This window comes from Henckelia pumila, chromosome 4 (genome assembly GCF_033568475.1).
Source record: "Henckelia pumila isolate YLH828 chromosome 4, ASM3356847v2, whole genome shotgun sequence".
NCBI lineage: Eukaryota > Viridiplantae > Streptophyta > Magnoliopsida > Lamiales > Gesneriaceae > Henckelia > Henckelia pumila.
In genome coordinates, this window is record NC_133123.1 from 160,605,708 (window position 1) to 160,629,766 (window position 24,059).

General features: G+C 32.5%; 1 protein-coding gene across 1 annotated transcript; it reads right to left on the minus strand.

Annotated features, from left to right (window-relative positions):
- Positions 1-4,452: 4,452 nt before the first annotated feature.
- Positions 4,453-5,531, minus strand: LOC140862230 (uncharacterized). Its single transcript, XM_073265237.1, has 2 exons — positions 5,259-5,531; positions 4,453-5,061 (listed from the first exon to the last, which is right to left on the minus strand). The coding sequence occupies exons 1-2, from the start codon at positions 5,529-5,531 to the stop codon at positions 4,453-4,455; spliced, it is 882 nt and encodes a 293-aa protein (XP_073121338.1).
- Between the last annotated feature and the right edge of the window lie 18,528 nt (positions 5,532-24,059).

The following is a 24,059-nucleotide window of genomic DNA, read 5'->3' on the forward strand; positions in this document are numbered from 1 at the left end:
AAAAATAAAATAAAATAATTAATTCTCTAGGCCCGCGGGCCAACCCGTGCGGGTCGCGGGCCTAGGCGGGTTGGCCCATCTAGGCCCACCTTTTGTTGGATTGAAAAAATTTCAACCCAACCCACTTAAATTGTGTGGCGGACCGGGCCAACTCGGCGAGCCTAACCCAAATTGACGGCTCTACTTACAAGTAAAATCCATACATTCTTATAAAGAAAAAAAATCCCAAGTCATATTAATTTAAAACACTCTCAACCAATTCAATTACATATGTTGATTCTCTATCGATTTTGAAATCGAGAACCAAGCAGCACAAATCTACTAAAAACAATACAAAAAGTGCGACAAAGATGTGATAGCACGCAACAAAAATGGGTGATATATATTCGTTGTCACCCCCTTGAAAAAAATAAATAATTAGATAAATTGGGAGGTATTTGTTATAAATGAAAGCAATAAACTAACCAAATAAATAAAGAAACAAGTAATTCAATATATCAAAAGTATTACATGAGTGACCTATTTATAGGTACAAGAAATTCTCGGGTATGGTAACTATGATATTACAAGAAAGTGATATTATATTGATTCTTTACCATCTCCCGAAGATTTGATTATGATTTTCTCTGATCACCCAAATCTTTGACATCCATAATATTGTAACACTCCCCCTTGGATGTCATTCGACGGATGTGCCTCGTTAAAACCTTATTAGGAAAAACCCAATGGGATAAAAACCTAGCGAAGGAAAAAAAGTACAACATCCCTCGTTATAACTCAACTGCCTCGTTAAAAAACCTTGTCATGAAAAACCACTTGGAAAAAATCATGGACAAGGGAAAAAGAGTGCAGTTTGGATTAACTCCCCCTGTTGCGAACATCACTTGAAATCTCTAAGTCGCTGCATTACGATCTTGTACACCAATTTCTCAAAAGTTGATGTCGGCAATGATTTTGTGAAAAGATCGGCCAGATTATCACTTGAGCAAATTTGTTGAATTTAGTTGAGAAGTGCATGCCTATATCCTTCATAGATCTCCGGGATATTCCATCATAAGTAACAAGCATCCAGTTTGTCAATAAGATATCTGCATAACTAATCAATTGCAAATCACAAATATTAAAATAAAATAAGTCGCTTGTACCATATACATATAAGATATAAAATTAATTGCATCCATTACTCCTAAATTTTGGACCATAGGTCCCAAAAACTCATGTTTTTTTATTGAGTTTAACTTTTCTTATATTCCAATATTTTAACTTGGTCAATCATGTCTACAACGACATTCATTAACAGATTTATGATCTAGATCATAACATTAAATGCCACATTATGGGCAAACTTTATTGTCGACAATAATTTTCAATTGATTAAATCATTTCTCCGTTTCGACATAATTTATCGAGATCTCTTCATTTTCAAGTACTTGAACTTTTTCGGGGATTTGATCATCTACATTTCAGACTGATCAATTAATGAATCATATTTTCAACATGAACATCTATATTATTGCTCATTTTCTTTCCGTGAATTTTTATCTTTGGATCCAATTTCTCTACCACGCTTGATTCGAGCTCGTTATTTGATTGTTCATCTAGAACATCCATATGTGCTGGAGCATTAGCAACTATTATGTGTGACTTAGTTACCATTTTTCTCATTAAATGCATCAAGTAATTTACTTGCAATACCTTGCAAATGGACTATTCTTGAACCTCAAGTTCACATTCATTTGTCCGATAATTAAAATGATGTAATGATGCATTCCAAGTTAATTGACTTGGTGATCTCATATTTTCTCCCCCTAATCATCGCATATGCAAATTTATTCTTAAGCTCTTGGCCAAAAGCTAGTTGTAAATGGGAGAATTCATGGTAACTAGTCAATTTGATGTGTATAAGTATTGCTATACACAAAATATCATATCCCCATAAATATCTGAGGAGTTTTGTTCTCATTATCAATGGTTAGCTATCATTGGAGACGCTTAACTAATAAATTCGCTAAACCATTTTGTATATGAACATTTGCAACAAGATGTTCAATAATTTTCCCAATTGACATACTACAATAGTCATTGAAAGTTTTGGGATGTAATTTCACCAGCATTATCAATAAAATCGTCTTAATATGAATTGCAAACATCAGTTTGCGATATGAAAGTAAACTGTAGTAGCCCGTGCCCTAATTGAGTAATTAAAGGATTAATGCTAATTAATTCAATTAGGTATCGGACGGATCGGAAGCTCCGAAGGCACGATCGGAAGCTCCGAAGGAACGATCGGAAGCTCCGAACAGGATCGGAAGCTCCGATGAGCGATCGGAGGCACCGATGTTATTACGTCAGGCATGACGTGTGGTTGGATTGGAAGCTCCGATCACCCCTATCCGGAGTCAACAAGTGATATTTTGACACGTGGCAGATCAGGATCTTCGGAAGCTCCGATGGCAGGATCGGACGTTCCGATCGAGGTTCGGACGTTCCGATCAAGGATCAGAAGTTCCGATCGTTGTCTATAAATAGAAGGCCGAGGCTTCACTTTCATTTGCCAATTCCGAGTTCTCCTTTCCTTTCTAGTCCTTTTGGAGCTGTTTTAGTCTTCTTAGGCTTGGTCCGGAGGTCGGAGAGGCGTTCGGTAGTCGTAGCGGAGTCGTGCCCAAGTTCTGGAGGCATCGACATCAAAGGGCTAACGACGGACGAAGCTATAGCTTTGCTCCCTATAAATATTTAGGAGTATGCAATAGCTTAGTTAAGGCTTTTAGAGCACTTTAATGATAGTAGTATCATTTGGCAGTGTAGAGCAGACTATAGGCGTGGACCTAGAGTTGGTAGAGCTTTCACTGTTTTGAGGTACGAAAGTATTGTTCGAGATATCCTGACTGAGTATGCATGTATTATATGACTGCATGATTTATATGCCATGATATTATGCTGCATTCATTTGCATCTTGCTGTATCTCCTTCGAGATGTCTGTAGTAGGGTTGTACCCTATCCTGTTAGTGGATGGACTTCCATCGATTTGGGTCCGGCGTATCCACGGTTATCTCGGTATGGGAGCCACCTCCTGAAGTGACGGCACAGCGTGCTACATACCAGGGCCCGGTCTGTCTCTGTTATCTGATCCTTGACCTCGAGTCTATAGGGAGTTCACTTTTCATGCATGTATACTCATACTCTCGCACTGAGCGTTTTATGCTCACGTCTCGTACTCTGTATTTTCTGGACACCCTATTCCATGGGGCAGGTTTGCGATTGGACGAGGAGGGTGGATCCAGGAGGGGCTAGTCAGTGGTTGGTCAGCTGGAGCTTCGTCTAGGTTTTATTACTGTTGTTTGGGTTTATACAGCTATTCGATTTGGTTGTATAATATTGGATAATTACAGATTCCTTTACTTGGGATTGTATAATGTTATTGGATTCCGCAGTTTTATTCTGATATCTGTTTTATTAAGTTAATTGCATGCATAAGTTCTGTTTAGTAGGTGATCCGGGTAAGGGTCACTACATAAACACACATGTAACCATTTCATAGATACATAAAATATTTAAATGGTTCACATGATGGGTGAATGTGCCCATAAATATCACCTTGTACCCTTTTAAAATATAGGTGAATCAATATCAATTTTAGCTGATGAAGACTTATTTTCCTTGAGAACAAGCAACACATGAGAATTCTTTAACATTAATAATCTATGTTTCTTTAATTGATGTCCATATGAATTCTCAATATTATTTTACGCATCATTGTAAAATTGGGATTTCCCAATTGATAATGCCAAGTCATAAACATATTCATATCAATGAATTTCTTGGCTAACCGTTGCATTCGTCTCCGCTACATTTATTGTGTAGTATAAGCCATAAGTAAATGTCGATAATTTTTCAATAATGTATTTATTTCTTGACATTTCTTTTGCAATAAAAAATATCATTTTCCTTCTTGGCTTATAGTCTCAATATAATATCCATTCCGACGGATATCTTGAAAGCTCAATAAATTTCTTTGAGACTTATGAGAGAGTAACACAATTTGTCTCTCCATATAATATTTACTTTTCTAGAGCTTTCAATAATAGTTGTACTTTCAAAAATTGTGTTGACATATTTTTTTCTCATGTGTAAATATGAGAATATTTATTCTCTTGAATATGGAATGCGTCATTGCGCTGTCAACACGACATAAATCTCTATTGATTTCATATCCAAAATCCATATTCTATTCACAATAATAAATTTAATAAGAATAAAAATATTTTATTCATATAGAGACAGTATGAAATAAATAACTTTGATTCATAATAGATAAACATTGTCAAACCAACCTCATAAACCAATAGTCCTAAATAACTCATAAATATAAATCAATCTTAAATCAAAATAACCAAATAAACGATAAACAAATTATTCAATAATTTTGCACGCTTCCATCTTCAATCAAATGATCAAATTTTTTCTTTCGGATCTTCAAAGAAATCAGAAACGTCAAAATGTGCGGACAAAGATGGGTCTTGACTTAAATCATCACCTTGATACATAAAATTAGTCTCAGCATCCTTTGCTTTTTCTTTTGATGCTTGATAAAGATCAACAAGGTGTTTCGATGTACGACAATTATTATACCAATGCATTTTATCTCCACATCTATAACACTCATTTTCTGAATTCATTGATTTATCGTTTTGACCACTTTCAACATTTTTCTCTTGGTCATTAGACTCATTACCACACTTTTTGGAACTTCCATTCCTTTGATCATTATTATTATTATAACCATCGTTAAAGTAACGAGGTTTTTCATGCCCACGACCATATGGATGAAAATGTCCTCGACCGCGTCCATGTCCACGCCCACGCCCACGACCACGCCCATGACTGAATCCGGTCTTATTTTGTTTCATCTTTTCCTCATGCATTGCCACATTCACTTCAGGGAATGGGTTGGTACCAGTGGGACGAATTTCATGATTTTTCATCAACAACTCATTATTTTGCTCAGCCACAAGTAAACATGAAATCAAATCAGAATACCTCTTGAAACCTTTCTCTCTATACTGTTGTTGTAAGACAACATTAGAGGCATGGAATGTGGAATATGTTTTTTTCCAACAAATCATCATCAGTTATTTTTTCTCCACACAATTTCAATTGTGAACTGATGCGAAACAATGCAGAATTATATTCACTTACAGACTTAAAATCTTGTAAGCGCAAAGTGCATTCAATCATAACGTGCTTTTGGAAGAATCACCGTCTTTTGATGGCTATATCTCTCTTTCAAATTATTCCATAGATCAAGCGGATCTTTTATCGTCAAATACTCAATTTTCAAACCATCATGAAGATGGTGACGAAGGAATATCATAGCCTTTGCACGGTTTTGCGGTGATTCTTTATTTTCCTCTTTGATGGTATCTCCAATACCCATAGCATCTAGATGTATTTCAGCATCTAGTATCCAAGAGAGATAATTCTTGCCGGATATACCAAGAGCGGCTAATTCAAGTTTTGAGATATTCGACATGATGAAATCTATATAGAACACAAAATTCATAAATATTGATTAATACACAATAACACAAATGTATATAAAAGTTTAAAGTCAAGCATGAAAATTTAACGGTGAACATAAATAATAATATATGCACAACAATCATATATATGATATAATTCATTCTTAGAATATTTAACAAGAAGACAGACACTACAACAAATAAAAATCATCGAAATTGAAATACTCAACTTCTTACTATCGCTTAATGATGTACATCTATAATAATCATGTAATTTATATGTGTACGTGTATCAATATCCATCAATATTGAAATCCAAAAACAGAATCACTAAAAAAACAATTGAATATCAACAATAAATATTAGTTTGTGCATCGAATTTATATCTAGCGTGTAAAAGTCATACTATCATAAACATATTAATTTAATGACGAGCATGACATGTGTATTAGTGATTGAAAAACGAAAACCAAAGATAAAATTGCAGATCATGAACATGTCGTGGAAAAGACGAAAAGAAAAATATGATAGGCTCATGCTGATAACGTGTTATAAAAGAAAGCAATAAACTAACCAAATAAGTAAAAAAACAAGTAATTTAATATATCAAAAGTATTACATGAGTGACCTATTTATAGGTACAAGAAATTTTCGGGTATGGTAACTATGATATTACAAGGAAGTGATATTATATTGATTTTTTACCATCTCTCGGAGATTTGATTATGATTTTCTCTGATCACCCAAATCTTTGACATCCATAATATTGTAACAGTATTTGTTTTTTCTTTTCCTTTTTTCCTTTATTATCTCTATTGATATTTTATTTTTTTATCACAAACATCTCAATTTAAAACAAGAGTAATGTTATAGGTACGAACAAACTTTTACAAGCAATTTTACATTATAAAAAATTCAATACAAAAATTGTATTAATCAAACTCATGATACACCGAATACAAATCTCACGGTATATTATCAAAATCTCGCGATATAATAGCAAAAAATTACGATATAATTGTTCTAAATATTTTTTTATTGATATTGTTGTAAATATCGTTATACGAAATATTGGTCGTACTTTTCGCATTATTCTTAAAACAAATACGTCGTTGGATTCGTCAATATTTTGTTTTGAACTGAGATATTTGCACGCAACATATTATGCAAATACACTGTGAGCAGGGGCGGAGCCGGGACTAGATATTAGGGGGGCCAATACAAAACTCGAGAAAGATCAAGTATTTGTTATCTATAACAATAAAATTTAAATATATTATATTTGTATCAAATACTACATCAATATTCATCATAAAAAATTATAAATACATCATTATTTCTCGAATCGATTAGAATTTATAAATTCTCTTTGCAAATCACGAAAATTATATACGATTACAAGTGAAATATATCGAACTTTTTAGAAATTTGATTATCAATATACACTAGCAAACAATCATTAAGAAATTCAACTTTCATCATATTATGAAGCATAGTACTGACTATATTTATAATATAATTACATATTTTAAAAACAAAGAAATCAATATATTTCAAAATATTAATAACCCTCTGGAGTACATGTTAGAAATAAATGAAACAGAGAAATTTATTTTAAAAATCCCATAATAAAACATTAATAGCAATGGATTTTTTTTTTAAAAAAAAAAAAACTCGTCTCACAAAAATTTAAAAGCGAGTTATAAGTCAAGAGAGTAAAAAAATAAAAGAAAGAAACACACCTTTTATTTGAAAATTGTAGCCTTTAAACAAGATGAAGGGAAGAAGAGGGAAGAGAAAAAAAAAATTTAAGACCAAATATTGCATGCAAAAATTGAGATTGACATCCAATATATTATGTTTTTCAGTTTTGTAAAATTAATTCAAATAAATAAAAATATATTACTATTTTGAGAGGATAAATAAAATTATATAAAAGAAATAAATGAAATAATAACAAAATTACAACACAAACATATATACATATATTATCATGGAACTAAAAAAAAAGTTGGGGGGTCAAGGCCCCCCAATTCATAACGTGCCTCCGCCCTTGACTATGAGTGTTTCTCTCTATGTAGCATATAATCATCGCTCACTAACACATTTAATACAAAGCTCAGTTAATTATATTCCAAATATTATTTGTGATTCAGTTAATTCATCAAATACAATCACAAGTCACAACATCATTTGGAACAAACATTATCGGTAAATTAATTAAACTGATCTTTGTATTAAATGTGTTCTAACTTTTTGTTAAATAAATTTCATTATGTATGACCTACAATACATCTTATTTTAAAATTATTTAGAATGTTAGGATAACTTGAGTTTTTCGAGAATAAAGGGAAAACAATCCGAAGAGCTAGAAGCCTGGGTTTTTTTTTATATTTAATTTTAAAAAAAAATTAAATTTCAAAAATAATTTTAAATAGGGAGAGTTACAAAAATACCTCAAAACATTCTTGCAAACAGCGGACCCTGCAAAAAAAAAATGCAGGGTCCGCTATTAAAGAGAGCGGACGCTGCAAATTTGCAGCGTCCGCTCATGCTGGCAGCGGACGCTGCCAGCAACGCAAGTCCCCAGGTACACCTTTCTTTCTTTCTTTTTATTTGTTTTTAATTAATTAATTATGTAATTAATAATATTTTGTAAAATTATATTTAATAATTTAGTAGTATGATCATTTTTTTTTTCAAAATTTTAAATTTCGAATTTGATAATCGGTCTGAAAAATTATTAAAGAAACAAAACATAAAATTTACGGTTAAAAAAATTAAATTGATTAAATAAATTTACGATTTAACTTAAATTTTGGTCAGTTGAGTTATATATTTATTTTAATCATTTGGATTTGTGGAGATCTCTCGTTTAAATTGATAAATCTAGAGTAGTTAATTCAAATCTATTTAAACCGAACTAATGCAAAAATGCTATTACAAAATTTCTCAATCCGAAACAAAATCATCTCGAAAATTAGAATTAAAATTTATGGTTAACAAATTCAATTGATTAAATAAATTTTTTTGTGATCAGTTATCAACATATTTTGATAAATTTATTTTAATATAAAATTTATTATTTTGATAAATTTATTTTATATCATATTTTTTAATATAAATTTTATTTTTTTATTAAAAATTGGTTAGCGGAGTTATTGACTTATTTTAATTCGTTTGGATCTCTGCAAGTTCTTATTAATAGACATAGAGAATTAATTTGGATATATTTCAGTCAGTTCGAGTTCACAATATTCGAGATGATTTTGTTTCGGTAAATTCAATTGATTAAATAATTTTTTTTGTGATCAGTTATCAACATATTTTGATAAATTTATTTTAATATAAAATTTATTATTTTGATAAATTTATTTTATATCATATTTTTTAATATAAATTTAATTTTTTTAATTAAAAATAAGTCAATAACTCCGCTAACCAATTTTTAATTTTTAATAAAAAAATAAAATTTATATTAAAAAATATGATATAAAATAAATTTATAAAAATAATAAATTTTATATTAAAATAAATTTATCAAAATATGTTGATAACTGATCACAAAAAAATTTATTTAATCAATTGAATTTGTTAACCATAAATTTTAATTCTAATTTTCGAGATGATTTTGTTTCGGATTGAGAAATTTTGTAATAGCATTTTTGCATCAGTTCGGTTTAAATAGATTTGAATTAACTACTCTAGATTTATCCACTTAAACGAGGGATCTCCATAAATCCAAATGATTAAAATAAATATATAACTCAACTGACCAAAATTAAGTTAAATCGTAAATTTATTTAATCAATAAAATTTTTTTAACCGTAAATTTTATGTTTTGTTTCTTTAATAATTTTTCAAAGATTATCAAATTCGAAATTTAGAATTTTGAAAAAAAAAATGATCATAGTACTAAATTATTAAATATAATTTTACAAAATATTATTAATTATATAATTAATTAATTTTAAATATATATATAAAAAAAAAAGGTGTACCTGGGGACTTGCGTTTGCAAGTCCCCATGTATATGCTGGCAGCGTCCACTGCCAGCATGAGCGGACGCTGCAATTTGCAGCGTCTGCTCTCTTTAATAGCGGACCCTGCATTTTTTTTTGCAGGTTCGCTGTTTGCAAGAACGTTTTGAGGTATTTTTGTAAATCTCCCTATTTCAAATTATTTTTGAAATTAATTTTTTTTTAAATTAAATATTAAAAAAAACCCCTAGAAGCCTAGAAGATGGACGAATCAAGTGATAGGAGAGAGAGAAAAGCGAGGGGAAATGGATTTGAGGATTGGGAATGGGATGTGAATTAAGATAAGAATTGAATTTATTTTGTTTTATTTTAAATTAAACTTGTAAGATTCCTGTGACTCATTTTAAATATATGGGAAAAAAAATTTTTAAAAAAAAGTTGACATTTTTGTTTTATTTTAAATTAAACTTGTAAGATTCCTGTAACTCATTTTAAATATATGAGAAATTTTTTACGAAAAAAAAGTTGACATTCATCTTATAAATATTATAAAGACGAAATGTCAATTTCACTGCTTTTGTATGTATACATGTGTGACATTTTTTTGTCATATTTTGAGGAACAAATTTAGTTTTCATTATAGCCATATAATTAAATTGTCAAATTATTATAATTATCAGCGCAATGGAAGCAGTAGGGGTGTTCATTCGGGCGGTTTGGACCGAACCGAACTGAAATTTCGGTTAAACCGAAATTTCGGTTCTCTGAAAAGCCAAACCGAAAACCGAACCGAACTGGGCGGTTCGGTTCGGTTTTTAACCGAAATTATTTCGGTTTTTCGGTTCGGTTTTTCGGTTTTTTTTTAAAAAAAAAAAATTGAACTTTTTTTCTTTCTAAAAATCGGTTTTTGTGAAAAAAATATTAAAATAATTTTTTTTAAAAAAAATTTAAATATTTTTAGTTATTCGAATAATTTTTTGGAAAAAATTAATGGTTAAATTAAATATTTGTGATTTAATACTTCGAAAAATATATTTGAAAATAACTGCATTTAAAAAAAAAATTGCTAACGTTTTTAATTTCAATAATAATAATTTTTGAATTTATAAAAATAATGTAATATATAATGAAAATATATGTATATATAATATAATAAAATAACTTCATTAATTTTTAATTATTTCTATTTCAAAAATTAATATTTTTTAAAATCAATAAATCAATACATTTTTCAAGTTGAATCCACAATTCAAGTATGTTTGAATAATTAGATAACTAATTAAATCAATTATGTTTTTTTAAAAAAAGAACGAAGGATGACTTTTGTTATTTCAGTTTTTCAATAAAATTAATTTTATGGGCACACAATATTTATGTACATATTAATTGATTGGTAAAAAATTCAAATTCAAAAAAAAAAAAAGCAAAAAAAAAAAAAACGGTTTTTCGGTTCGGTTCGGTTAACCGCAAAAAAAAAACCGAACCGAACCGAAAAACCGAACCGAAAAATCGAAAATCCGAAAACCGAACCGAATTTTCGGTTTGGTTTTCGGTTCGAACCGAATTTTTGATTTCGGTTCGAATCGGGCGGTTATCCGAACCGTGAACACCCCTAGGAAGCACACACAATAATGTATACATAATTTTTTTTTAAAGTAATAGATTATATCCAATTACTTTATGTAATTATTGATATATAAATAATTTAAGGGAAGCACACACAATAGTGTATACATAGTTTTTTTTAAGTAATAGATAGATTATATCCAATTACGTTGTCTCGTGAGGGTGAGACCATGTTGAATTTTTTTTCAAGTGCAACAAAACCTTTGAATGTGGATCTCTGTATTACATCTGGTTGAGCATAGTCTCAACCGATCGTAGGGAACTTCTGGTAGTTTCCTGCTTATAAAACAAAATTTTTTTAATACTCTTGAAGCAATTTCATCTCTTAATTTTTTCCCCCGAGTGAAATTTGAATTGAACAAATTGTAATTGTAAATCAACTAAAAACACGAAGCGACATCAAAGGGCAAATTCGGAATGTGAAACATCAAAAGTTAATTTTCTAAAAGGTCTCTCTCAATAAAAACTAATGAAATATGCATATGGGTAATACTCAAATCATGCATCTAATAGTTCCTATTTTTACACATAGGCGTAATTAATGTTATATTGTTGACTTGACAAATCATATGACATTAGATCTATCATTGGGGTAATACTCATATGCTAGGTTGAACGCTACCGTGAAATATGTATATGTGTTGTGTATAAAATAATGATCATAATTAATATAATTAAAATGATAATATTATTTTTCTTATTTCATTAAATCCGTAATTTTATGTATTTTTCTCTAATCATAATAAATACACGTGAGAATGATGACTAAAAATTTGTACGAATAATTTAATCACGATAATAATTGATGAATAATGGTAAATTTGACGAATTTATTGAGAAAATACGACAAAGAATTTAGAGAAAAAAACGAGAATAATTTAGTCATTTGAAATTGAACTTAAACAATATGTGATAAAGATTTTAAGGTAAAATGAAAAAAAAAAAAAATTGGTGTGATTTTATACATCAAAACAGCTAGTGTAAAACTATTATATAACAGTGTAGATTTAACGAAATTTTCCCATTTAATTATATGATTAAGTTGAGAATGATTAAACTTGATCAGCATAACATAATTTCATGATTATAATGGATTCAACAAAGATATATTACAACAATATAGATTACTAAAAGTTCATATATATCTTAACATAACATAATTACATGATTATAAATTTATAATGGATTCAACGAAATATAGATTACTAAAAGATAGATTATTAAAAATATCATACCTTGTACACACGGACTAAAAGTTTACGTTTTACCGGTTATAAATATTAAATAACCAATGACTTTAGACAAATTTATTTTGAATCTTTTATTCCATTTCATTTTAGATAATGTTCCAACAATGCCAACTTGTGTATAATTTAGGAATATCATCATACTTTTCTTGATTGTGGATGACAGCATTATGTGCCACCATTATTATTTAGAAAAAGCTATCGAGTCATAATTAATTAACTTCCATAATTTTGTGGGGGATTAATGGGGCTACCTAGATTTTGTCCTCTTTTAATTCCCCTTTTCGAACTTTTCTGAACCCTTAGTTATTTGTTTGTAAATACATATTCCATTCTCCGAAAATGACTTTATTTTTTCCATTACATGTGATATTGTTTTATTTTATTATGATTCTTCGAGATTGTGTAAAAAAGACACATGTTGCCACTCTAGATATAGGTCTATTATTATTGGAAGCGATAATTGCTTTTAGCGAGAAGGCGATCAAATAATAAAATATGAGTTACATTGTACGATTTAAATATGAAATTGTGTACATATTATTACTAGTTATAACTGTTTTTGAAACGTAAGTATTATATAGTTCAACATAAAAATTTTGTGAGAGTATCTTACGCGAGTTAATTTTGTGAGATAAATCTCATATTCGATCTCATTTATAGAAAAAATATTTTTTTGTGCTAAAAATATTACTTTCCACTCTGTATATTGATCGGATTGAACCATGACCCATCTCACTGACAAATATCTGTGAGACTATTTTACAAGAAATTAAACTTACATATTGGTTAACTGGAATTTATGCTAAAATCAAGTATTTTCTTAATACAATCAGCAAGTTGATACAGTTGTTGGAACTGCATTGACATCGCCCCTACGAAGGAGCGATTACTTCGTACAATGAAAGTGTATAATTAAGCAGTTTGAAATATTCGTGTTACACAATTAATGTTGTCATTTATGGTTTTTGATAAAATGACAAGATATTACAAGGTTGATATTTTTCTTAAGAAATGGTGAGGATATGATTTATAATAAAGGGCATATGTGATGTATGCATATAAATGTATACAAACCAAAATGATCTTCAAAGCAACACATTATTATGTCGAAGGAATGAGAGATGGCGATGTATAAATAGTGGAGCATTTGTGATTTGACTCTTCTCAACTTCAAATTCTAGATTATAGATCTATATATTCTTTTAGGAAATTAATTTGAAAATATACATAGATTTTAATTTTCTTAACAATTAACATTTTAAAGATCCACAAATCCGAAGTCGAATCTTGGCTTAAAAAATGTTTTAAGAATTGATAGTAAAAAAAAATCTTTAAATACTTCCAAAAAAAAAATCTTTAAATACTTCAAAAAAAAATCATTAAATTAGTAATTTTTGTTTGATTTATTTCAAGATTAATACGTACCATGTATAGGGAGAGAAATTAAAAATGAGGTAAAATGACCGAGACAGAGCATTAGGTGTTGCTTTCCATCCTCAAAGGACCATTATCCTAATAATAATTTCCAACGTACAATAATATAATATAGTAAAATTATATATGTTTGTTTTTTTTTAAGATTTTGGTCCGTTAAATTTAAGTTAATTTCTTATTTTCGTTCTTTTTTTTTTGGTAGATGTAGCCTTTCCGGTGAAAAAGACATATGTATTGTCATGTCAATAAATTTAATAAAAAATAATTAAAATTATCAAAAGTTCAAAGATAAATGATTAAAACTAAAATGCAATAATATTAAGAATTAAAATCGCAAAAAAAATGCATAACTGAAATTGCAATTTCCTAATAACATAACATAATAAAATAATATATAACAATTAATATTATTTTTCATAAAATAAAATTACAAAAGCACGTATGAGATCTCGTCTCACAGTTCAATTTTAAAAGATAAATCTCCGATTAATTTGATTCAAGAAAAATATTATTTTTTAATTTTTATATTGAAATAATTACTTTTCAATATGGTTATAGACTAGATTCGTCTCAAGATATACCGTCTCACAACAAATTCAAATAAAATTAGGAGTTAGGACCAAGGAGAAATTAACTTTGAGACTTGAATTGTAAATTTTCATTTTACCCTTATTCATCAGAACTCAGGAGAAATTAGCTGAGAGTCTAGACCATCTTTTCCATCCATAAATACGTACTGTTAGTGATATTTTGTATATATTCTTTGAGATTTGTTTAGATATTTTACCTTGTATATTTTTGTTTAAATTAGGATTAGATTTGTGCTTATCTAGTTGTGATAGGCCTCTCTATTGTTGTATTTATACTCTTCCTGTGTGATTAATAAAATTCATCATTCACTCTCAATCTTATATGGTATCAGAAAGCCTTTTGGTTCACGCCTAAACCACTCTCCTGTACACAATGTCGGCCTCTTCTTCCTCTGTGACCACAAACGCCCCACCATCCCTCACAGCCATTAATGTGACCAAACAAGTCCCTCTCCGCCTGGAAACTTCAATTCCAATCCCTTCTTATTGGGTATGATCTCATGGGTTTTGTTGATGGCTCATGGCCATGTCCCTCGCCCACCATCACCAACGCTACTGCTACCACTCCCAATCCGACCTATTCTCTCTGGATTCGGCAAGATCAATTACTTCTCAACGCGATCATTGGTGCGCTCTCCCCTACCTTGATCCCGTTCATTGCTGCGTCCAAAACCTTACTCGATGCATGGCAGACCCTTGCTAAAACTTATGCTTCTCCGAGTAGGGGTCGCATCCTTCAACTCAAGGCTCAAATTTCGAACCCCGTCAAAGGCTCGAAATCCATCACCGAATTCATGCAAAGCATCAAAGTTCCGGTTGATGTCCTTGCCCTCATGGGAGTCACTGTTGATTCCGAAGATCTCACTCTCAAGGTCCTCCATGGTCTGGATGACAACTATAAGGAATTGTCTCATGCAATTCAAGCCAGGGATACAACAATCTCCTTTGACGAGCTTCATGAGAAGCTCCTTACCTTTGAGGCACAACTTGTCGCTCATCCTGTCCAGTTTCCAATGCCCACCACTGCCTTCACTGTCTCTCGGTCCAGCCGTCCACCCACCAGCAGCCTGCCATCGGGTCCTCCTCGTTTCAATAACGGGTCGCGTGGCAGGGACCCTCGGCCACCTTACCAGACCTCCCATCGTCAGACCTCGCAGGGTTTCACTCCGCGTCCATATCTCGGGAAATGTCAACTTTGTGGTATGCCTGGCCATTCTGCTAAACGATGCCCTACCTATCAGTTTACTCCATGGACTCCTCAGGCGTCGCCTCCTCCAACTAGCCCTGCATATACTACTCCTCAGGCTCATACTGCAGCTATACCTTCGACCTCTCCAACTCCGGCCGAATGGTTAATGGACACGGGTGCTTCGCATCATGTCACTTCTGATCTTGCCCACCTGTCTCTCCGCACCCCTTACGATGGTTCGGATTCCATTGTTGTTGGCAATGACACTGGTTTGTCCATCACGCGCACTGGCACTCTTACTTTACCCGCATCTCCTAACTCATTTTCTCTTTCCAATACTCTATGTGTTCCATATATGTGCAAAAATTTAGTCTTGGTTTCAAAATTATGTTGCACTAATGATGTTTCTGTTGCCTTTTTCCCTTTTGGCTTTCAGGTGAAGGATCTACGCACAGGGGCCATTCTGCTCACGGGACCTTGTAAGGATGGAATTTACACATGGCCCATTCCTAAGCATGTCGCCTCCTCACCCTCGGCCTTCACATCAGTTCTCACGCCTCTTGCTCTGTGGAATGCTCGTCTTGGTCATCCCTCTACTGATATTATTCAGCATTTAGCTTCCTCCAATGTTTTTTTAATTTCCTCTAACTCTGCTTCGAATTTTCATTGTAATTCATGTCATATTATTAAAAGTCACAAGCTTTCCTTTTTTACTTCTACTCTTACTTCCTCCCCCCCTCTTGAATTAATATTTTTGGATGTTTGGACGTCACCGGTTCTGTTTGATAACGGATACAAATACTATGTTATCTTTGTCGACCATTACTCCAAATACATCTGGTTTTATCCCTTACAACGCAAATCGGATGTCTTAACTGTGTTTCCCACTTTTAAATCTCTTGTGGAAAATTTCTTCAAAAAGAAAATAATTTCCCTCTATACTGATAATGGTGGCGAATTCTTAGCTCTTAAACACATTTTGGCTCAGTCAGGTATCTCTCACCTCACTACACCACCTCACACCCCGCAACACAATGGCTATGCTAAACGTCGTCATCGTCATATAGTTGACACTGGCCTTACACTTCTCCACCAAGCGTCTCTTCCATTGACCTTCTGGCCTTATGCTCTTGCTCTTGCTACTGCAACTTATCTTATCAACCGTCTGCCCAAAGCCAATCTCTGGATGGTATCCACTTTTGAAAAACTATTCCTTAGACCACCTAACTTTACTAAACTTCGTGTCTTTGGTTGTTTATGTTACCAGTGGTTACGACCCTACACCAACCATAAGATGGATCCTCGCTCTTCTACGTGTATTTTTCTTGGATACTCTCTTACTCAAAGTGTGTATATCTGTTTTGACATATCCTCTGCTAAAATCTTTATCTCTCGTCATGTCCGCTTTGTTGAGTCTGTCTTTCCCTATATTCATCCTCCGCCCTCTGTTCCCCCGGCTCATGATCTCGAACCAGAACCCAACCTTATCATTTCTCCCGTGACGTCGCCATGCCCTCTTTCCCCTCCGGACATTGTCCCTTGTGCTGATGTGGCTCCTGCTCGTGCTTCTTCACCACTACCTCTACCATCCACCGCGTCATCCATGAACACTCATCCTATGACAACTCTCTCTAAAAATTGTATTTCCAAACCCAACACCAGGTATTCTCTTCATGTTACTAAACATGTTGCTTCTAAAGAGCCCACTTGTGTTTTCACTGCACTACGTGATCCAGAGTGGCGTTCTGCCATGTCTGCTGAGTTTGATGCTCTTCTTCGCAACGGTACTTAGGATCTTGTTCCTGCTCATCCATTTCAAAATCTGGTTGGTTGTAAGTGGGTCTTTCGGATTAAATGCAATTTTGATGGGTCTATTAATCGCTATAAATCTCGGCTCATTGCTAAGGGCTTTCAGCAACGCTCTGGGCTTGATTTATTTGATACTTTTAGCCCTGTGGTTAAACCTGTTACTATTCGTCTTGTGCTTTCGCTGGCTGTCCAACAGGTTTGATCTTTACGTCAATTAGATGTGAATAATGCTTTTCTGCAGGGTTCCCTCAGTGAAGAAGTCTTTATGTCCCAACCACCGGGCTACTCGAACACAAATTTTCCAGGTTATGTCTGCAAGTTGAACAAGCCATTTATGGTCTTAAGCAAGCTCCTAGGGCTTGGTTTCAAGAGTTGCGTGCCATTTTGCTCCTTCTTGGTTTTCATGGGTCTCGTGCTGATTCTTCTCTTTTTATTTATCATCTTGGAGATTGTACTGTATAGTTTCTGGTGTATGTGGATGATCTGATTATTACTGGCAGTCATACATCTATTGTTAACTCCATTATTGAGAAACTGGCGTCTCGTTTCTCCGTCAAAGACTTGGGCACCCTGGATTATTTTCTCGGTGTAGAGGTTCTTCTGTCCTCCACTGGACTTATTCTTTCTCAAAGAAGGTATGTTCTTGACCTTCTTACCAGATTCAATATGCACAACTCAAAATCGATCACCACTCCGCTTGCAACTACGGGCTCTCTATCACTTCATGATGGTGCTCCAGCAGCCGATGCCTCCCGGTATCGCCAGGCGGTTGGCAGTCTTCAATATCTTCTGCTCACTCGTCCGGATATTGCCTTTGCTGTCAATCGCTTATCTCAGTTTATGCACGCTCCATCTGAACTTCATTGGGGTGCTGTCAAGCGCATATTTCGCTACCTTAATGGAACTCTTACATATGGACTTTGTCTTTGTCCCTCGCCTACTCCAGCTCTTCATGGCTTTATTGATGCGGATTGGGGAGGTAATCCGGATGACCGTTGTTCTACAGAAGCTTATGTTATTTGTAACGCCCCGTTTTTATCTTAATTGAGCTTAATTGAGATAATCAGAGTTTCCAGAGTTAAAGAGCCGACTTTTTATTGATCGGGGTCTACTTTGCAAATTTTGGAATTTTCAGGGACTAAAACGCAAATATCGATTTTATTAGATATTTAAAGGGGTTTGACTCATTCTTTTCACTTCATCTCCTTCCTCCTTCACGCCTCCTCCATTGAAGACGATTCCCAAGTCCTTCAAGCTTTCTGATTTCCTCCCGAGCTCGATCCGTCCGTTAGAAATTATTTCTGAAGGCAGATTAGCGATCACGGCTGAGAGAGCTTCGTTATACCGTAAGTATTTCTCCGATCGGATATGTTTTGTTTTTCAGAGGTTGTTAGAATCGATTTAGATTCTAGTATGTTGTTCCTAGCGGAGTTCTGATCGTTTATTATCTGTCAGTTTTGAAATAGAACGACGTTCGGAATTGTTATGATTTTTTGAAGGGATTTTCGAAAAAGTGAGTTTTGTGATTTGTTGGAATTGGATTGTTTTGGTTGAATGTTGATTGATATGAGTTGCTTAGAATGATATTATGTTGTTTGCATTTTCGGTTAGTTGAATTCATAGCCGTTATGCCGCCGGTTTGAGATTTCGGAAATTGGAGATTCGTTTGAGTTTTTGGGAGTTGCTCGTTTTGAATGGATTGTTATTGGATTAATTTTATCTCCGCAGATTAGTTGAAGATCGTGGAGTTCCGAATTGGCAACTTTCGAATCGTTGAAGAGTTGATCGAGGTTTGGTATCGAGTTGATCCATCCTCGGAAGTTGAATTGAATTATCTTTATCGTTGAACTTTATTTGGAATGGAATTTTGATTTGGAATTCTTGTATCGATGTTGTTTCCAGGTTTGGAGCATCGACGTTGTTGAAAAGAGGTATAAGATGACTTAGATTGGAATGGAACGTGTGATTCGAATCCGACTTGATTCGAGTGTTCCGAAGAATCACATACTTGCATGTTATTTGATTATTTGAATTATTTGAGTTATGTTTTGAATTGCATTCATCTTAAACATGAATCCTTGATTTGAGTAGCGGGCAGGACGGCCCTTTTATGATAGACGTTTTGGGAATTATATTGTGAGTGGCCTGAGTGTAGCCGTTTCACCTAGTGCTAGCATACTCCTTATAGTTGCACCAAAGTCTAGAGGATGGAGATACGTAGCACTACCTCGATCGGGAGAGTCGGTGAGTCATTTACGTGATCTCGTCCTCGGGATCCCAAAAGCAAAAGCTGAAATGTTTTGATTATCCGACTTGATAATCCCAGATTTTAAAGACATGCATTGCATTTATGCATATGAATTGAATTTTAGACATGCTTGTGGAATTTGCATGGTTGATAATTGATTAATTGGAAGTCGATGTATTTCGTTTGAAATACTTATTTGATATTGCATGTTGTCTCTTTTACTGAGAATATTATTCTCACCGGATTATCCGGCTGTTGTCTTGTCTTTGTATGTGTGCTTGGCAACAGGTGGGGCAGGACCGAGTCAGAGGCAGCATGGATAGGTGGTTGAGATGATAGACGTGAGGCCTTGTTGTTTAGAAGTCGAATATGTAATCGAACTTAGATTGTATTTGAACTTGTTTTGTATTGAATAAGCTAGACGAAAGCATGTTCTATTAGTTCGAGATTGTATAACTTTAGAACTACTTTGTATTGGAGTATGCATGTGTATTAACGTTTTGAGTTGCGTTTTAATGTATGACTTTGAGTTTGATGTGTGGAAGAGCTTTTGGAATGAGTTGCCCAGCTTTTCTGTTCTGTTTCTGCTGCAGGGGGGGCGCCCGAGCTGCAGTTTTTAGCAGCCCGAGCGCACCCCAGTCGAAGCAGTCCAGTAGCACTGGACATCAGGGCGCGCTCGAGCGGCGGTTTTTGACCACCCGAGCGCACCCCTTAAAAAAAAAAAAACTTTTCTTTTGCCTTTGATCTTGGATCTTGTATGCTTAATTGTTGATTAATCCTAGATTAGTGGTTTAGAATCGAGGTCTCACATCATTTTTTATGGGGCAAATCCGATTTCCTGGAGTTCGCGGAAGCAAAAATCTGTTGCTCGTTCTTCAACTGAAGCTGAGTATCGTGCTGTAGCTTCGGGTGCTACCGAGATATCTTGGGTGTGTTCTTTACTTGGTGAACTTGGTGTTACTTTACCTTCCATACCAGCTCTATACAATGACAATATTGATACAACTTATCTTTGTGCTAATCCGGTTTTTCATTCCCGAATGAAACATATTGCATTAGACTATCATTTTGTTCGGGAACTTGTCCAACAAAAGAAACTTCATGTAACTCATGTTTCCTCTGCTGATCAGCTTGCCGATGCTTTGACAAAACCTTTGTCCAGCTCTCGTCTTCGCACTTTAATTTTCAAGATTGGTGTCTCGTCCGATACTCCATCTTCTTTGAGATTTGTTTAGATATTTTACCTTGTATATCTTTGTTTAAATTAGGATTAGATTTGTGCTTATCTAGTTGTGATGGGCTTCTCTATTGTTGTATTTATATTCTTCCGTGTGATTAATAAAATTCATCATTCACTCTCAATCTTATACGTACAAGTCATATCACAATAATTGGTAGCTTTAAATTCACGTGACATTAACTTTAAAATTTATATATTACATTTATTTTTAAAAAAAATTATGTAAACAATTATTTTAAAATTATGAAATAAATATTCCACACGAAATTTGTTTTTCCGTATTTATTGTAGTACTGGTAATTATAATCTTACTAGGCTAAAGTCTAAATAGACTTTGACTCTTTAACATTTGATATTAATTCGATTCGACGTTTGAAATCGACCTATATATGTTGAAGTGATGAATTCCTTTCACTTTCCATGGATCTTGAGAATATTTAAAAAAGAAGTTTTAAAATTAAAATTTTTAATTTCAATTACGAGCAACTTATGTGACATGGTAGTATCAAGTTTGCTGTGATATTTCGAGCTCGAAATTTGATTGTAACAAACTTTAAAAAAACATATAAGATTTAATGAAAAAAGAATAGCTAAGTAATAAAATAAAAATACGTATCAAACTATTTAAATTATTAGAGAAAAATTATGTTTTTTAATAAAGTATCTCAAATAAAAATCGAATAAGCAACCATGAAAATTAATTATTGATTTGTAGTCAAAGATCATAGATCCATATAAAAATATACATACTCAAAACAATTTGGGGGCCATTTTGGTGGCAAGAACATAATTTTAGCCGACAACATGACCAATATTTTTGTTAATTAAGCTAATCAATATAATCTTTAATTAATGAAACATTTGATTTATGGAAATCTCACTTTTCTAAAACAAAATTGATTTAATATCTAAATAAATAAATTCCTCTTGTGAACTTTGAAAAGATTGAATCTTTTAAAAATAAAAAATCTTTTAAAAATAAAAAAGGAAACAAAAAAGGAAAAAATCTCGTTCACCTTTTAATTAATCAATCAAACTTCTAAAAGATTGGGTCTTTTCGAGTAAGAGTGGGATGTGAGTAGTGTCACATCCTTTTCTTCTTCAAGTTATTACAAAAGTTTTTTAGGAATACTAAAGTTTGGGGCTAAAGTGACGATTTGATTTGGATTGTTCACTAATTTTATTATTTTTTAATTTTTAGGAAATATTGATTTAGTCGCCTGTGTTATTCATTTATTTATTTATTTTATACACATGTGTTAATTTATTTTTAAAGGAACTAAAACAAATCAAACATTTTTTTAGCATAACGAAGATTCAATATACACAAAAACTTAAACTCTTATGATAAGATCTCATGGGTCAAAACTTAAACTCTTATGAAAGATCTCGCGGCTCAAAAGTATTAATTTCAATTGTATGTATCGATTAGATTGACTCATCTTACGGATATAGATCCGTGAAACCATTTTACACGGAACTCTTCAATATATATTAAAAAAAAAACCATGTACAATTTCTTGTAGCAAAAAATTGAATAGACTCGTTAATCTCTAACTCGAGTCATACAAACCCATCTCATGAAATTAATTTGTGAAATGGTTTTGTTGAAGTTTTTTTGCTTAAAGATAGTAGCTTCATTTTTTCAAATATTTAATTATCGTTTTGAAAAACACCAGTTATTTCGTATAACCGATATACACTACCAAATTTGTTCGAAAATTTGGTTTTTTTTTTTAAAAAAACATTTGGTGGGTTTAGATTATAATTCTCAATTTAGCTTAAGATTTACGCGGAGGATAAGTACAATGGGGTTGTGGAAATTGGGCCAAAAAAAATTTTGGGCCTATGTTTGCTATATTGTTTGGAATTCGATTGGGCTAATCAGCCCAACAAACAGGTACATTTACGCTTGGGTGACGACATTTGGTCGGATTTGGAAGAAATCAAAATCACTAATATGTTTTTGGGTGTTGACAAAACCGATTTTTATAATGAAATTTGGGTTTGAATACATACAATTTGTTTAACTCGACAAAATCTTATTGAAATTGGTTGGATTTGAGAGCACATTTGAACATCGTGTTTTACAGTTTATTTGAACGGCAAATTTATTATTAAAAAAATTTCGATAAAGAGGCAAATATTCAATTCTACGTATGACATTCATTTCTTCAAATTCTACATTTTGTAATAAACTCAACACCTTTAGGCCAAAGGGACAATGGTGAGGAATATAAAATATTAGAATTTTTTTCCCCTATAGATGATAACCAATTTTTTTAAAAGGATTATAACCATATTTATAAATAGTAAGTGGATGTAAAACCTTTTTTTTGTTTTAATTTGTTGATTATACATTTTTTGATAATATATTTTATTTTATAAAAAAATTACCCGTATATGTATATTTTTATATGTTTTTCTATTGTGTTGTGTCCAAAATCTTTTTATGTGAGCTAAAATTATGTACAAGTTCAATTAATCCGGCTTAACCCTATAACGTGGAGTAACCACAATTTTTTTGAGGAAAAGATAGAACAAGCAAAACGAGCAATAGGATGAACTATTTTGTTTGCCGAACGACGGACATGAATGACCTCTGTGATCACTGGTTTCTGTAGTCGCATCATAGTTTTCGTCGCGCAAGGACTCACGTATCCAAGGTTCTTCACATTGGTTGTAATTGCTTGTACGACCAATAAAGAATCTAACTCACACATTTTTTAAGTTATTTTCATATAACATTTCACAATTAAATTAACTTGGGTCCATTTATTATTTAAATAGTTTTAATTAATTTTATCGTGAGAAAAGTCTAATCGTAGTTGAAAAATGTGAGATGTTCAAATATGAAGATCACAATTAACGATCAAATTTGAGATTTAGAATCGATATGTGTCCATAAGTTAGATTTTATATTGTTACTCAATTTGATGCAATTACATCTGACACGCCCACATATTTACACTTTTTTGAAAAGAATTTATAGAAATGTAATAACAAGTTCGTGTCCGTGCATTATAGATTACTACTCCCTTTGCAAACACAACTCCAATTTTTTTTAAAAAAATCATACATGATACGCTGTGACGAAGATCTTTATACACAAGAAAAAATTCAAATAGCTCATCAAGGAAATGTAATAGCAAATGGTAAATGAATGAATGCTA

Coding starts and splice junctions, on each gene's coding strand:
- LOC140862230 (XM_073265237.1), bottom strand. CDS start 5,531: ATGTCGAATATCTCAAAACTTGAATTAGCCGCTCTTGGTATATCCGGC. Junction 5,062..5,258: donor GATATAGCCATCAAAAGACG/GTGATTCTTCCA, acceptor TTACAACAACAG/TATAGAGAGAAAGGTTTCAA.